The sequence below is a fragment of the Colobus angolensis genome, unplaced genomic scaffold, assembly GCF_000951035.1.
Source record: "Colobus angolensis palliatus isolate OR3802 unplaced genomic scaffold, Cang.pa_1.0 Scaffold72, whole genome shotgun sequence".
Taxonomy (NCBI): Eukaryota; Metazoa; Chordata; class Mammalia; order Primates; family Cercopithecidae; genus Colobus; species Colobus angolensis.
In genome coordinates, this window is record NW_012120932.1 from 2,176,530 (window position 1) to 2,194,176 (window position 17,647).

The window sequence follows — 17,647 nt, forward strand, 5'->3', positions numbered from 1 at the left end:
TATATATATGTGTGTGTGTGTGTGTATATATATATGTATAATTCTTAGCAAACTAAGAAAATAAGGGTACTTCTTCAGTCTGATTAATGTAAAACACACACACACACACACACACAACATAAAAACCCACTGTTTACAGCATATTAGACCAACTGTGTTCTCCCTAATAATGAGAAACAAGGCAATAATATGTTTTCACCTATCTTATTCAGCATTGAACTGTTTTAGCCAGACTTAAAGACAAGCAAGAAACAGAAGTGAAAGGTATGTGGATTAAAAAGAAAGAAATAAAACTATCTTATTTGCAGATAACATGATTTCATATGTATGTAGATGATGACATGGATTCTACAGCAACAACTCCTAGAACTAATAAGTGAGTTTAGCAATACCATAGGATACGCAGTCCTCATACAAAAATACCTCAATATTTCTATATACTGGCAGTGAACAATTGAAAACCCAAAATTTGAAGGCTCTACCATTTATAGTAGCTCCCCACAAAAGGATATACATAGATCCATGAAACATGCAGAATCTGTATGCTGAACACGACAAAGTACTAATGAAATGAATCAAAGGTTACCTAACTAGAGAAGCATACTGTGTTCATGGATTGGAAGACACGACATAGTAAAACTGTCATTTCTCCCCAAATGGATCTGTAGATGCATTGCAGTAACAAAAATTAAAGCAGACTACTTTTTGTAGATACTGACATTCTAAAATTTATATGGAAGTACGAAGGACATAGAAATGGCTAAAATTGTTTTGAAAATGGAGGATCAAGTTAGAGGGATCACATTACTGAATATTAAGATTACTATGAAGTTACAGTAATCTAGACAGTATAATATTGGCAACAGGATTGGTACACAGATCGGTGGAACAGAATGAGCCCAGAAATAGACCCACACAAATATGGCCATTTGATTTTTTTGAGAAAGATGCAAAAGCAATCCAAGAACAGATAATCTTTTCAATAGATGTTGGAACAATTGGTGATCCTTATGCAGAAAAATGAACCTTTACCCTAAGCCTCACATTTTACTCAAAACTTAATTCAAAGTGGATCAAATGTAAAATGCAAAAACTGTATAACTTTCACAGGGAAACGTTGGAGAAAAATCTTTTTTGATCTGTGCCAGGCAGGAGTTCTTAGACCTGACACCAAAAATGTGGTGTATAAAAGAAAAAATGGATACATTAGACAATGTCAAAATTAAAATATCTTGCTCTGTGAAAACTACTGTTGAAAGAATGAAAAGACAAGCCACAGACTGGTAGCCAATAATGGCAAATCACATATCCAACATGGTGTCTGTGCCAGGAATATGTAAAGAATTCTCAAAACTCAACAGTAAAATGAGCATAAAAAAAGAAGCAACTCGGCTGGGCGCAGTGGCTCATGCTTGTAATCCCAGCACTTTGGGAGTCCGAGGCGGGCGGATCATGAGGTCAGGAGTTCAAGACCAGCCTGGCCAAGATGGTGAAACCCCGTCTCTACTAAAAATACGAAAGTTAACCGGGTGTGGTGGTGGGCGCCTGTAATCACAGCTACTCGGGAGGCTGAGGCAGAGAATTGCTTGAACCAGAAATATTTTCTAGATTGGTGAATATTCCATGCTCTAGCCTGGGCGATGGACCAAGACTCCTTCTCAAAAAAAAAAAAAAAAAAAAAAAATAGCAACTCACTTGAGCAGATGACCAGACACTTCACCAAAGAGGATATAAGGATGGCAATTAAGTCCATGAAGAGTTGTTCAATATTGTTGACTCCTGGGGAAATGTAAGTTAAAGCAGCCACAGGGAGGCATCACTGGACACCTGTTAGAATGACTAGACTGAGTACATCAAATCTGGGTGTGGCTGTGGAACAGCTGGAACTCATGCATTTCTGGGGGGATGTAAAATGGTACAGCCATTCTAGAAGACAGCTAGGCAGTTTATTATAAAAGATATACTTACTATATGTCATAGCAATTTTACTCAGTTTTTACCCTAGAAAAATGAAAACTTATGTTCACTTCGACACCTACGTATGAACGATGATAGTTTTACTCATAATTACCCAATTGCCAAAACTGGAAACAACCCAGTTTTCCTGCAGTGGGTAAATAGATAAACACTATGGTACTTGTGAAAAAGCAGTATATCATTGGTAAATTGATCCATGTGGGCGAACTTCAGAGACCTTAAACTGAGTGAAATAGGCCAATCTCAAAAGGCTTCATACTATATAATTCCATTTATAACGACATTTTTAAAAAGCTAAACTATAATAAGGAACAGGGTCGGTGCTTTCCAGAGATGAGGAGAGTGTTCCTATATAGGGAACATGCAAGGCGGTGTTTTGGGGTGATGGAATTGTTTTCTGTCCTGATTGTGGTGGTAACTAAATGGATACATGTGTGTCAAAACTCAGAACCCTACCCGTAAAGAAAAAGTTAATGTTACTGTATGGTAAGTTTTAAAGTTCTTTTAAGTTTACATGTGTTGAAAAAGACGACCAGGCAGATAATGAGACAGCGATGAGATAGCATAAAGGAAAAGCAGCAGAAACCATCAACCACAAAAAGGGCCCTCATACTTCTGCTTTAGGCCAAGATGGAATAATAGGCTCTAGATTTGTTTTCCTTCAGAAAACAACTTAAAAAGCATTCAAAATGTATATAACAATGTTTTTTTCAAGGCTTTGAACGTCAGTCAGTGAAGGATCCTGCAAGACTGAAAAGAATCACTACAGTTATCTCAGCCCACTGCCTTGAAAAAGTCTCTGTTCCAGAGCGGGGAAGGAAGTGCCCAGGCAGAGCTTGGGAGATTGTGGAGTGAGGAGACCAAGCTGAGAGTGTGGAGAGACCCAAATGTCAAGAATTTCCAAGGCGGAGTTCTGGAGAGGAGAGAGCTGCGGAGAGAAGAGTCTGAAGATAACGGGTGATTCCCCTGGATGATTTAGCAGAACACTGTGTGTGAGGAAACTCACCCAGGCTGAGGAGTGGCCCACCACGAAGGATCAGAGGGAGTGGACCTCGGAACTCACACAGGCCTGGGGATGTCTGTTGCTGCCAGCCAGCTGGAAAACCTTATAATTCAAGGGGTTTTGGGTACAGTACAAAAGAGGTGCTTGCCTCAGTCCTGGAGAGTAATTAGCCCTAGACTAAGTGCTTCTCTTATCTCACCTGTCAGATCTTAAGAGCAGGATCTGAGAAAATCAAATGGTTTCAAAGTAACTTAACTGCATCCCACAACACACTTCAAGAATGTTTATAGGAATACAAATTCATCCAGCACCCAATATGGTATATTTTACATCATCTGGCATCCAATCCAAATTATGAGACAGGACAACATAAGAAAAATGCTACCTTCTAAACCAAACCATAACTGATACAGACATTAGGATTAGCAGACAAGCACATTAAGACAGTTACTATAACTGTAGTTCATATGTTCAAAAAGCTATGGAAGTGTAATTCACCATACTGATCAACTAGAAAACAACAATTCATAGGGTTGTCTCAATAAATGCAGAAAAAGCGGTTGACAAAACCCAACAATTGTAAACATCCTCAGAAGACTTGGAATTGAAAGGAACTTCCTCAACCTGATGAAGGGAATATGCAGAATCCTACAGGCAACATCGTACTTCATGGTGAACAGCCGAAAAGCATCCCCCAAAGATCGGGAACTGGGTGAGGATGTCTGTTCTTCCACCTCTCTTCATCCACCTGGAGCTTCTGGGCACCTCATAAGAAAAGGGCATCAAACACATCCGGGTTGAAAAGGAAGAACTAAACCCTTCTTTATTTACAGAAAACATGTTTGTGTGGAAAAACAAATGGAATCTCCATCACAACGAGAATCAATAAGTGAGCTGGGTGGTAAGATACGTGATCACTGTATGAAAAGCAGTTGTATTTCTGGATGCTAACAACAATCAAAGATTGAAATTCTAAAAAATCATTTGTGTATGGATTATTTAGGGTTAAAACCTGACAATATGTGCAAGATCTGTACAGTGAAAACTGCAGAACAGTGCTAACGGAAATTAAAGAAGATCCAAACAAGTGCCCTATTCATGGGTCAGAAGACACAGTATTGTTACAGTGCTCATTCTCCCTAAATTGACCTACAGAGCCAATGAGCTGCAGTCAGAAGACCAGCAGTCTTTGTAGAAACTGAGAAACCAGCTCTGGATTTCACATGAAAACACAAAGGACATGGAAAATTGGAAACAGAACTAAATCAGAGAACTAACAATGCCAGATTTCAATAATTATTATAAAATTACAGTGATCAAGACAATGTGGTATTGATGCAAAGACAAATAGGTCAACAAAATGAAATAGTCTGGAAGTCAACCCACACAACCTACAGATGCTTGGTTTTTGATAAACATTTAAATGACTTTCAGGGAAGAGAGGATAATCTTTTCAGTCTTAGAACAGTTGATCATCCTTATACAAAAAAAAAAAAATTTTTTTCATACTGCATGCTGTATACAAAAATCCACTCAAAATAGAATGGAGAACTAAATGTAACACTGAAGACTATGAAACTTATAGTAGAAGACCTAGGAGAAAATTTGTGTAACCTTGGGTCAGCAGAGATTTCTAAGATACAACATCAAAGCATGATCTCTAAAACAAAAAATTAGTAAACTGAATTCATCAAAATTTAAACTGTCTACTCTTTGACAGACACAAAAGGAAAGAAAACATAGGCTAGAGACTAGGAGAAAATATTTTCCAAGCATATATGTGATAAAGGTCTTGTATCCAGATAATATCAGGAACTCTCAAAAGATAATGGTAAGAAAATAAACGATCTAATGAAAAGGTTGGTACAGATGTTTCACCAAAGATATGTGGATGCCAAAGGGGTGTATGAAAAGATGGTTATTCAGTAGGGAAATGCAAATTAATACCACAATGAGACACCTATTAAAATAACTCAACTCTAAGAGATCACGTGTTGGCGAGGCCATGGAGGAGCTGGAACTCTTATGCACTGTATGAAATGCTACAGCCACTTTGGAAAACAGTTTGGTAATTTCTTTTAAAAGTAAATGTGCAGATAACCATGTGATCCAGCCATTTTACTTCTGTGTACTTAACCAAAATCAGTTAAAACAGATGCCTATACACTGCAAAGGAATGCTCATAGCAGCATTATTGATAATAGCCAAGACCTGGAAATGGCTCAGGTGTCCATCCTCCACATTTCTTGAGTTGAAATGTGCAGCTGATGAATGCTTTTGTGTTAATTTCATCTTCATTGAAATCAGATCCTTTCCCCAGGATTTGAGGCTGGGGCTTATTTTCTTCAGCACCGTGAGAACAGCACTATTCCTTGTCTACCGGCATATGTTGTCTGTACTGTGGCAGAATCTTCCAAACCTTTAAAGAACCTGTTTTTTCTCTAACATTCTTTGAATTTTTCCACCTGCCTTTGTGAAACACTTTGTGGTTTATTCATACACTATAATGCTACTCTGCAGTAAAAAGGAATCAATTATTGATACCCATTGCAGCATGGATGATTTTCAGAATATGCTGAATGAACACAAGAAAGAATGCTTGCCATGTGACTGGATGTATATAAAATTCTAGAAAATGCACAGTTATTTGTGGTGGCTGAAAGCAGATCAGTAGTTGGGAACAAAGACATGGCAGGAAAGGAGAGGGAAGAACGAACACAAGGTTCACAAGGAAACATCCAGGAGGGTGATGACTATGTTCATTGGATTGATTGTGATGATTTCACTTATATGCCTGTGTCAAAACTTAGATATGTGCAACTTATTGTAGCAATTACACCGAAATAAAGCTATTAAGATCCAAACAGCAGTAACAAAGCATGCCAGCAGAGGTTCCTGATGGTAGAGTTACCAGACTGAGAATTAAGTTTGCCTACTGCATTAAAAGAGACAAATGACTAGATTAAAATTTTTGTCAAATAATTAAAAACTATGCCAAAAAAAAAAAAGGAGCTAAATGGAAGTTGTAGAACTGAAAAATACATTAGTTAAAAATAAGACATCAGAGGATGGTTTGTACACTGCCAGAGAGAGAATCAGCAAGCTAAATAGGTAGCTCTAAAGAAACTAAAGTAGGCCGGGCGCGGTGGCTCAAGCCTGTAATCCCAGCACTTTGGGAGGCCGAGACGGGCGGATCACGAGGTCAGGAGATCGAGACCATCCTGGCTAACACGGTGAAACCCCGTCTCTACTAAAAAATACAAAAAACTAGCCGGGCATGGTGGTGGGCGCCTGTAGTCCCAGCTACTCGGGAGGCTGAGGCAGGAGAATGGCGTAAACCCGGGAGGCGGAGCTTGCAGTGAGCTGAGATCTGGCTACTGCACTCCAGTCCGGGCGACAGAGCCAGACTCTGCCTCAAAAAAAAAAAAAAAAAGAAACTAAAGTAAAATAAGGATAATGAAAACAGTAGAAAATAGAAAAGAGGTGCTAAGAAATATAGAGGTTACAGTGAGATGGTCAAACACATCATGTAATTGGAGTCCCAGAAAGCAAGAGAATGAGGCAAAAAGAAGTTTGAAGAGATAATGCAGAGAATTGGAAGGCTTGAAGCCACTAATTCAAGAAACTTCCAAACTCTGTAAGTTAAAAAATAAATCTGCACTTACATATATCATAAAGTGCTGAAAACTAAAGGCACATGGGAAAATTTAAAGGATGCCAAAGAAAAAACAGGTCCTTTAAAGGTTTGGAAGCCCCTGTCTCAGTACAGACAACATATGTCAGTGGACAAGGGATAGTGCTGTCCTCGCAGTGCTGAAGGAAATAAGCCCCAACCTCAGATATTGGTGAAAGGATCTGACTTCCATGAAGATGAAATGAAGAGAAAAGCAGTCATCACCTTCACAGCTCAATTAAAGAAATACTAAAGGGAATATTTTTAGACAGAAGAACAGTGACCGCAGATGAAAGGCCAGAATGCAGGTAAGAACAAAAACCAATGGAATTATAATTGTATGAGTACATCTAAGTGCATTTTGACTGGATATAAAAAATAATGTCTTGAGATTTAAAATGTTTGGTATGTTAAAATGCTTGAAAATGGGGCATATTTATCAGGAGGCAGGAAATGCACTTAAAGGGCTCCAGGATTCCATGTTGCCTGGGCAGAGAACCAAATCAAGAATGCAAATGATAGTCTCTAGAGTAACCCCTGTGAGACTCGTAGAATAGCAGATAACCTCCACACTTGTGGTGGAGGGGGCAGGTGGGGAAGGAGTTTTTTAAATATGGCAAGGAAGGAAAGAGAAACAGAAACACTGAACATGGAGAACACATAGAAATCTTTAGTAAGATGCTAGTTTTAACCCAAGTAGATCAGTAATTAAATGTAAATGGACTAAATCTCAAAGATTCTCAAAAGTGAAAAAAAACAGAACAAACTAAGACATAAGATTATAAAAATATTAAAAGTAAAAAAAAAAAATGGAAAAAGAACACACAAAATACTAACCTAGAGAAAGCTAATGTCTATATTTTTATATCAATGTAGATTTTAAGGCAAAAACGTAATGGTGAAAGACTCAGCTGGCCCGGAGGATATAATAAATTAATGTTTGCTTATGTTTAGTAATAAAGCCTCAAAATGCATAAAGTAAAAATTAACACAACTAAAACAAATGGAGCAATTTACAGTCCTCATGGGATATTTTAACTTTTGGAATAGGGAGACACTCGGTAGGGATAGAGAAAATTTCAACCACAGAATTAGTATCTTATATATACAGAACACTGTACTCAGCAGCTGAAGAATACACGATTTTTTCATGCACACAGCATACTTTTAATTTAACCTCACGCAGACCCAAAACAAATCTCAACAAGTTTCAAAGAATCAAAATCACTTGACACATGCTTTTGATTAAAGTTGGAAGTAAACCCGAACTCATTAACTAGAAGATAACTAGAAAATATCCACATTTGATAGTTAAGCAATGCATTTATAAATATCTCATTAGGCAAAGAAGGAATTACAATGGAAACTAATAAAACATTCTGAATGATAAGAATGTCATGGTGATGAAAATATTACATATCAAAATTTGTGAGATGCAGTTACAGCATATTGAGTAGAAACTTTCTAGCCTTTAAATGCATATATTGGACAGGAGAAAAGTCTGATAGTAATAAAAGTATTTACTGCAAAAACTTAGCAAAACAGAAAATGGAACTGAAATAAAGGAGAAAGTAAAATAGATAACATAAATTAATGAAATAGTAAACAAATATACAATAGAGTATCAACAGAGCTTAGCAATGGTTCTTTGAAAAGGTTCATAGCATCAGTAAGCCCCCTGTGATGAGACTGACTAAAGGAGAGAGAGAGAATACATATGTAATCAATATTATGGATGAAAAGGTGGGGGACACTGCTACAATCCTATAAACATTAAGATAAATATAAGAATTTGAAAATTTCTTTGGATTGTGTCTTAGGGAACTACAACTTACCAAACTTATTGAAGAAGAAATAGAAAATCTGAAAAGCACTATAAACATTAAAAAGTCAAATCAGTCATTAGAAGCCTTCTCATGTGTACCCTTCCTGGTGGCAAGATAGCTGGAACAACTCAGAGTGTATAGCCTTTCAGGTTCAAGTGCAGGCAGAAAATAGAGACCCTTTTCGAAAGGTTTCATACGTCTGGCCCTGACTCCCATTCTACAGAACAAGGACACATTCTCTAAAGCAGTCATAGCTAGTGGCTGGAATCCACGCTGACTTGTGCCCAAATTGCAGGCACAGCCCTGGAGTTAAAGTAAGTGACAGTTGTTCCCAAGAGGAAATTTGGAGTGGCACTACCCAACAAGGAAGCAAATGGATGCTGCATAGTTAAAAAAAAAAAAAAAACAAGAAATGTTCACAGTAATGAGAAAGATGGACTCACTCACATGTTAGGGAAGGAGAAATCATAGTTGAAGAAAAGGCAGTGAGAAAGAAATCAGGCACATAAGTTTGGACCCCTTGGCCTCCATCTAAGTGTCCACACACACAGTTGTGTATAAGGGGAAGAAAACCTTCCTATAAGGAAAAGTTTCAACTTGATGGCTTTACCACAGATACTTAAGTAAGAAATAATTCTGATCTAACCCAACACGTCCAGAGAACAAAGAAGCTTGTTTTATCAAACTAGCATAACTTTGACACAAAAATATGACTGAGAACATTATAAAATGGAAAGATAACAGGTCAGTCTCTCCCTCTCCCATCAGCACTTGCAAAAATACTGAACAAAATAGTAGCAAATTAAATCTAGTGATACATGAAAAGAGTATGTATGACAAGTTACTAAGTTGCAGTGATTTCAGAATGCAAGGTTGGTTTAACTTAATTTGAATAAACAATTTATTCACTATGTCCCAATAGATGGGAAATTCTATTTTTACAAAAAAAAAAAAAAAAAAACCCAGCAAATATTCTTAATGGTGAAATGTGGAATGCTTTCTCTTTGAGATGGGGAACAAGATAAGGATGCCCATTCTCACCACTTCTATTCAGTAACCTGTGTCCTAGATATTGTGGGGAGCAGTGGGGCTTGGTGGGCAGGGAAGGAAGGAAGGGGCAGAGGTAAAAAGGGAGAAAGAAAAAGAAGGGAAAGCAATAGGATTGAAGAAGCCTAGGCCCTGCCTCATGCAGCTAAATCTGGATTTCTGGGGGCAAGACCCAACCTGCAGCCCAATTTAAGAGCCAATGCCCTGACCACTTTTTGTAAGTGTATATAAGGAAGTGTCATGGTGGTGTCACAATCACTTTATTTTTCTTTTGAAGAAAATGCTATTTATTTCTAAACACGGTCTTCCAAAGAAAATGTTTGCTTATTTGAGTTGATACCAACTTGAGGTTGGTGTTTTTCTATTATCTACTCCAATATCAACTACTCTGTAAATGGAAATAAATACATAATGTATGCCACATAGTAGACACTCAGCTGAACGATGGTTCTGATCAATATAATGCTATATAGTGTTACATAAAAGGTAATATTCCTTTTAGCATTACTATTTTGTGTTAAAAATTTGGACAGAACAAGATAACTCTTCTTTGACTCAGAAGCTCTACCTATAAAATTATTAGGCTAAATAGCAGTTATTTCCAAGGAATACATTTGCTAAAACTCTTTCTATTTTGAAGTAGAAATAATTGTGGCCTTTTGGTAACACTGTAATTTTATCATTTTGCCTCAATATCTAATAGTATTAAAACAATTACTGTTTTAAAAAGTGATAAGGATTGGAAAGGAAGAAATAAAACTATCACTGTTAGCTGATAACATGATTATATACATAGAGATTTAAATTTACAGATAAATTAGAATTAATAAGTTAGTGAAGTAGCTACAGACTGCAGTTATCTTTCTGTATACCAACAATCAGAAAATAAGGAATATTGAGAAATTCAATTCATATTATCACAAAAATGCCAAACACCAGTGTATGAGTCTAACAAAAAGTATGTAAGATCTGTATACCAAAAACTATAAAACACTGAGAGAAATTTTAAAAAGAAATGAGTAGGTACATAAAAAGATATGTACCATATTCATGGACTGGAAGATTCAGTATTATAAAAACTTCTTCCCAACTAGGTCTATAGATTCAGATTCTAACGATTTCTAAATAAGCATCAACAAGCTGATTATATACTCTTTATAGAAATGCAAAAGCCAATCAAAACCAAGACAGCTTCTAGGGGAAGGATATCATTCTCCTAGATGTTGTGACTCATGTAAACCTGGAGTCACAGAGACAGTCTGGTCCTAGAACAAGGACAGAGAAATTCAGCAATGGAGTCAAGACAGCTCAGAAGCAGGCCCACATCTTTGGACACATGGTTGACAAGAAAGGTCCAATTGCCAGACAGTGGAGACAGGATGGTCTTCTCAACAGAAGGAGTTGGGACAGTAGGCTGTCCACACAGGGAGATGACCTCATACCACACACAAAACTCAGTAACAAGTGGCTTGTGAATCTCTAAGAGGGAAAACAGTAAAGTTCCTAGGAGTAATAAGAGGCAGTATCATTATGGCCCCCACGTAGAATATACATGTTCAAGTTCCACAAAATATGCAAGTGGGAAAGACTGGCTAAAAATTGGTTAAATTTGACTGTATTAAAATCAAGAACTGTTGTTCATCAAAAGACACCAGTAATCGAGCCCATAGGCAAGTCACAGAGCGAGAGATGTCTGTAGTACAGATTGCCCCCAAACAATTCTCTACCCAGCATCCATGAAGAACCACAAATTAAAAAGAAAAGAATGACAGCTCTGTAGAAAAGTAGGCAAGAGACTTGAACAGGTGTGCCCTGAAAGGAGATACCCAGATGGCCAGTGAACACAGGAGAAGGTACTCGATTGAATTAGATATTATCAGGAAAATGCAAATCAAAACCACACTGAGCTATCACCTCACACTTGTTAAGGTGGCTGCTCTCAAAAACAAAGGACAGCAAGTATTGGCTAGGATGTGGAGACAGGGCGCTTTTGTGCGGTGTGGTATAAATTAGTAAGCCATTATGGAAAACAATGTGGACCTTCCTCAAAAAATTAAAATAGAACTACCATATGATCCATCAATCCCACTGCTGGGTATATATTCAAGATAATTGAAAACAAGGTTTGGAAGAAATATCTGCTCTCCTGTGTTCACTGCAGCGTTATTCACAATAGCCAAGATATGGAAACCTAAGTGTCCATTGACAGAAGAATGGATAAAGAAAACGTGAGGTGTTTGCACAGTGGAATACTATTTAACCACAGAAACAAGGAAACTGCCATTTGCGACGACATGGATGAACCTGCAGGACATTATGCTATGTGAAATAAGCCAGGCACAGAAAGACTACACGATTCATTCCTCTCATATGCAGTATCTAGAACAGTCAAAGTCAAAAACAGTCAAAGCAGAGAGCAGAACAGAAGTTGCCAGCGGCTGGAGGGAGAGGGAAACGGAGTTACCAAGTTCAGTGGACATAAAGTTTCAGTTGTATAAGCTGAGTAAGCTCTGGAGCTTTGACACACAACATAGTGCCTATAGTTACAATAGAGTATCGTGCTTTTAAAAATGTGTTAAGACGGCAGATCTCATCTTCAATGTTTTTTCCACAATTAAAAACAATAGCGAACCAGAATGAGACGCCATCACACGGTCCTAGGGGTGCTCAGAGGCTGCCGATCGTGGGGACATTGACTCTGCTTGGGAAAGCAGCTTAGCACCCCTACGTAAGGCTAAAGGGGATCAGTGACCAGCAGCTCCTCACTGGCATGTGCCTGGCGGGACACGGGCCCGCGCACACGGTGCCTCAGTTTTAGTCGTGGTCCCACCCGGCCACAGCCCAGTGAGCACCAGCACAGAATGGATGTGTGCATCGTGGTGCAGTTGTGCAAACACAAGGACACATCTCACAAACACAGGTGAGAGAGGCCAGGCACCAGAGTACCATTCCATTGATAGAACATGCAGCACTGGACCATGGTGTTTAGAGAGACAAACAGTAAGGTCGGAAAGAAGAGCAGTGGAGGAAATGCTTGTCAAAGTAGTTTACCTTTGTTGGGCCAGACCGGGGATGGGGGCCAAGGGAGTCTGGGGGCACAAGGGAGGGCATCAGGGCCCTAGTAAACTCCCCATTCTTACCTTTTATTTTTTAAACAGTTTTCTGTTTTCGTGTGCATTTTGTTTGTGTCTTTTAAAAAGACAAAGTGGTCTGGGCATGGGGGCTCACGCCTGTAATCCCAATACTTTGGGAGGCTGAGGCCAGCGGATTGCTTGAGCCCAGGAGTTCAAGACCAGCCTGGGCAACATGGTGAAAGCCAGTCTCATATGAAAAACACAAAAATTATCCAGCTGTGGTCCCAGCTACAAGGGAGGCTGAGGTGGGCGGATTGCTTGAGCCCGGGAGGCAGAGGTTGCAGTGAGGTGAGATTGCGTTACTGCACTCCAGCCTGGGTGACAGAGCCCAGACCGTCTCCAGAAAAAAAAAAAAAAGGTTGGGTTGCAAGTAAGGAAAACTGGGCTCCAAGGCCAATTAAGTTTGAGAAACACTGTCCTGCCACATCTCAGATGCCCACAGTCCTTGTGAGCCTGGTGGAAGCTCCGTGAGCTCCTGTATAAGGCACTGTGAGACTTGGTTATACTGCTGGGTTTCTGGATTGCTCCCACAAGGTCACTGACCAGCTCTGGGTGCACTTCTGACCATACCAAAGACTGGGGGTCTGAATCTGAAGGCTCCAGGCTCCTGCTCACTCCTGGGCATGGAAGTGTGTACAGCTCACTACTTAAACTCTAATTTTTAAATTTCATTGAATAACTTTTGTCCAGTGCAAGATAGACAAGAGCCGTATATTTCTGGAGCTGTCCGTGCGGGTGACAGATGACAGGCAACAGCCGCAGCTGATGATCACATGCTACCTCTAGAGGACACGGAAGGGTGGTGCTGGTTCAGCTGCAAGGGACACTGTGGGAACAGGGACCTGGAGTTGTGAAGCTGGTGGCTCAGAGACCTGTGGAAGGGGTTACAGGAAGCAGCAGCCAGAGCTGGGCTGAGCTGCAGGCAGGCAGGAGCCTGGTGTGTCAGGAAACAGAGAAGACCAGCACGTTGGGGCCATGGCCAGGCCGTGTAAGGCATCTTTTTAGCCAGGGAAGAGACAGGTAGATAGGAACTGGAGTACCCTGGTACAAAGGCATTTTCCCCATTTCTTCTAGATCCAGCGCCCTATAAAGACCAGCTGTCCTCAAAGGAACAACCCGGCTTTCTAGCCGGTCAGCAGCTCCTGAGCCAGGCAGGCCCCAGCAACACTCCTGGGGGGCCCCCAGCCCCTTTGGCCCCCTCCTCCCCTCCTGTGACTGCTCTGCCCCAAGATGGAGCAGCTTCAGCCACCAGCACCATGCCAGAGCCAGCATCAGGAACTGCCATCCAGGCAGGGGGTCCAGGGACCCCTCAGGGGCCGACCAGTGAGCTCGAGACTTCTCAGCCACTAGTGGAGACTCACGAGGCCCCGCTTGCTGTGCAGCCCGTCGTGGTGGGCCTAGGACCTTGCGCTCCAGCTCCAGAGGCCGCCTCAACCAGGGAGGCCAGTGCCCTAGGGGAGCCCCTGCCAGCTCCTGCACCTGAGCCCAGCCCCCACAGCGGGGCCCCACAGCCCGCCTTGGGTCAGCCCACTCCTCTGCTTCCTGCCTCCGTGGGGGCTGTCAGCCTGGCCACTTCTCAGCTCCCAAGCCCACCCCTGGGACCCACCGTCCCCCCACAGCCGCCCTCGGCCCTGGAGTCGGATGGAGAAGGGCCGCCCCCCAGGGTGGGCTTTGTGGACAGCACCATCAAGAGCCTGGACGAGAAGCTGCGGACTCTGCTCTACCAGGAGCACGTACCCACCTCCTCAGCCTCAGCCGGGACCCCTGTGGAGGTGGGCGACAGAGACTTCACCCTGGAGCCCCTGAGAGGGGACCAGCCCCACTCAGAGGTCTGCGGGGGGGACCTGGCCCTGCCCCCAGCGCCTAATGAGGCGGTTGCAGGGCGAGCCCAGCTGCCCCAGCCCTTGGTGAGTAACTGCCTTGTCCCAGACACACGGCCCTGGGTCAGGGGCTGGAGCCCAGGCACGAGCCTGGGGGTGGTCAGGCATCTCGACTATGCAGAGCCACCCACACTCAGGGCCTGTCCCTCTCTTGGTGTGCCACCCACGTGTGTCTGACTCACCGGTGCGTGTTTCGCAACAAGGGCCCCTGTTTGGGGTCATGCTTGTGCAGCGTCAGGTGACACAGTCCCATCCGTGCACACAGAGGGGCTGGGACAGCCCAGGGGCAGCTTGAGGCGAGGGGAGTGGATTTGCAGATACAACTGCTGAGATGCTGACGTGTGAGTCTCACAGCTCTGCTCTTTTTGTGTTTCTTTCTCCAGGTGGAAAAGTCAGAACTGGCCCCCACTCAAGGGGCTGTGATGGAGCATGGCACGTCTTCGTCAATGACAGGTAACAGCTTCCTGCTCAACCCTGCGTTCGCAAGGTGCTGCCCGGCTTCCTTGCCCCAGAACCTTCTGCATCCACATCCTCATCTTTCATCTTTTAAGGGATAAAAGCATTTCTTTTTTTTTTTGAGACGGAGTCTTGCTCTGTCGCCCAGGCTGGAGTGCAGTGGCCGGACCTCAGCTCACTGCAAGCTCCGCCTCCCAGGTTCACGCCATTCTCCTGCCTCAGCCTCCCGAGTAGCTGGGACTACAGGCGCCCGCCACCTCGCCCGGCTGGTTTTTTGTATTTTTTAGTAGAGACGGGGTTTCACCGTGTTAGCCAGGATGGTCTCGATCTCCTGACCTCGTGATCCACCCGTCTCGGCCTCCCAAAGTGCTGGGATTACAGGCTTGAGCCACCGCGCCCGGCCTAAAAGCATTTCTTAAAGATCCTTTTATCTGTAAGGGATCCTTTAGCATCTAGGGTGGGGCCCAGACACAGCAGAAGGCCGTTATGATTTAATTCAAGCTTGTCCAGCCTCTGGCCCATGAGCTGCATGTGGCCCAGGATGGCTTTGAATGGGCCCAGCACAAATTGATAAGCTTCTTATGAGCTTTTCTTTTTCTTTCTTTTTTTTTTTTTTTTGCAATTTTTTTTAAAGCTCATCAGTTATTGTTAGTGTATTTCATGTACGGCCCAAGACAATTCTTCATCTTCCAGTGTGGCATAGGGAAGCCAAAAGACTGGATGCCCCTGACTTAATTAAAACCTACAGAGTTCTAGAAGGAACCACATGCTAACACTCCAGAGAGAGGAAGTCCTCCGGGGAAATGGATAAAGCCCCAGTTGGTGGGTGCTGGGATGTTGCAGGGACATGTCACAGTTCCTGGACTCTCCAGTGGCTGAGGGTCTGCACACGTTCCAGTGGATCCACCCCAGCCCTTGCTTTTCTTCAGCAAGGTAACAAGATGCCCACAAAAACCCAGGCTTACTTCAGCTAAAGCAGAGTAGTGTGCTGGGAGGCACTGTGACTGCTGGGAGTGCCAGAGGCCAGGGCAATCCCTGAAGACCTGGTGCAGGGCTTTGCCTTGTGGCTCCTGGCTGCCACTGCGTCTCTGTGGAAACACCTTTGCTTTGCTTCTCATTTCATTATCTGCCTACCTAAGTGTCCCTTCTAAGGGAGCTAGACTGATCTTGGGAGGTCTGAGCTTCCTTCTCAGCCCAGGCTTTCTTGGGGGATGGGCACAATATGAATCAGGATCCCTGTGAGCCTCCTAATGGAAATCTCAGTGCACATCAGCCGCCGGTGGGACTCTAATCCCGGGCCACGTTTATTTCCAGACTTTAAGGGGGGTTGTGGCAGCTGGCACTGGGGTCAGAAGCTGTGTACTCAAGGAACTGGTGATGTTTAGCCTGAGGAAGATGAGGGATGGGGCAGAAGCAAGACTGTCTTCGCACAAGGGTGGAAACCAGAGGTGGTGTTGGAGTGCCAGCCCTGAGCACGCTGGGCTGCGTGTGGCGCTCCTCTTACTCTGACCTCGTGCTGTGAGATGTGTCCATCCCATGGGCCCCTTGGGCAGATGAGCAAACTGAGCTTCAGTAACTTGCAAATGCTATATAACTTGTACTCCGAGTCCATGCTCTTTCCAAAGTGCGGAACTCATGGGGGAAGCTCCAAGGAGAGGGATTCTAGTTTGGCAATAGTGACCTTTCCTGGCAGTTGGAGCCATTTAGAAGTGGAGAGAGTGCGTTTGACAGTGAGCCTCCTATCCCTGGAGGTGGGCATGGGGATGTGAGGAGGGGAGTCAGGTGTTGCCCACGGGTTGGGGATGCGTGATAGGGACTGGATTGGGTCTCCTTGGGAATCTGATTTGGGTGTTGTTCCCTTGTGAGTTTCCAGTGGGGTGTGCAAAGAAGACACGTGTATGTGTGCGGGCGGCCCCAACCTCCCCAGAGGCTCTGTCTGCCCCGCCACCTTTCCCGCGGCCCATAGGTCTGGCTCATGCCCTGGCCTGCCCACGAGTTTCTTTTGTCACATGAGGGTCTCAGCTCAGGTGAGGCCCCCATGTCAACTTGCTTGGCTTTTCTGGTTGCCTCTTCACGGCACCCCTGGGAAAGCTGGTCAGAAATAGCTCCCTAGACGGAGAGCACTGAAACGGCTGCAGGTGCCGTGGGCGACAGTTTTTGAGACACCCTGAGATCAGGGCTGGAACCCGGCCCCGTTGATCTGTGTCGTGGGACCCTCTCATATCAGATGGTGGGGCGAGACAGGGTGCTGGCCTTCGGGTGCACAGAAGGCCTGGCTGCACGAGGGTGCCCGGGGCTGACGCCTCTGCTCTTGCCCAGGTTTATTGGGCATCTGTCATAGAATGCCATGGGGCCAAGACATCGTGGTGTTTTTTCGGTTCCCAAAACTGCTGTGAGCACCCACAGCTGGCTCCTCCCAGTGCCCGTTGTCCTGCCTGGCTGGCAGCACTCCCGTGGGATCACTTTGGGCTGCTTTGGGTCAGCTGTGAGCCATCTCCGCCTCTTCCTCCTTCAGCCCCGGTAACGTTTCCGATGTTCCCACAGCAGAGGCGTCTCCCAGGAGCATGCTGGGCTGTGACAGAGATGGAGGGCAGGTGGCCGCAGACTCCCGTGTGGTCCCCAGCGCCCCCCAGGTAAGGGCGACTTGGCGA

At 43.5% G+C, this 17,647-nt stretch overlaps 1 protein-coding gene across 1 annotated transcript in view; it reads left to right on the top strand.

Moving 5' to 3' along the window:
• The window catches only part of WNK2 (WNK lysine deficient protein kinase 2), a 142,367-nt gene that overhangs the window by 98,801 nt on the left and 25,919 nt on the right, over window positions 1-17,647 (top strand). The window contains exons 22-24 of the mRNA XM_011927527.1: window positions 13,735-14,567; window positions 14,924-14,993; window positions 17,541-17,629. Of these exons, the coding sequence (XP_011782917.1) occupies window positions 13,735-14,567; window positions 14,924-14,993; window positions 17,541-17,629 (992 nt within the window). The remainder of the gene's footprint in view (window positions 1-13,734; window positions 14,568-14,923; window positions 14,994-17,540; window positions 17,630-17,647) is intronic.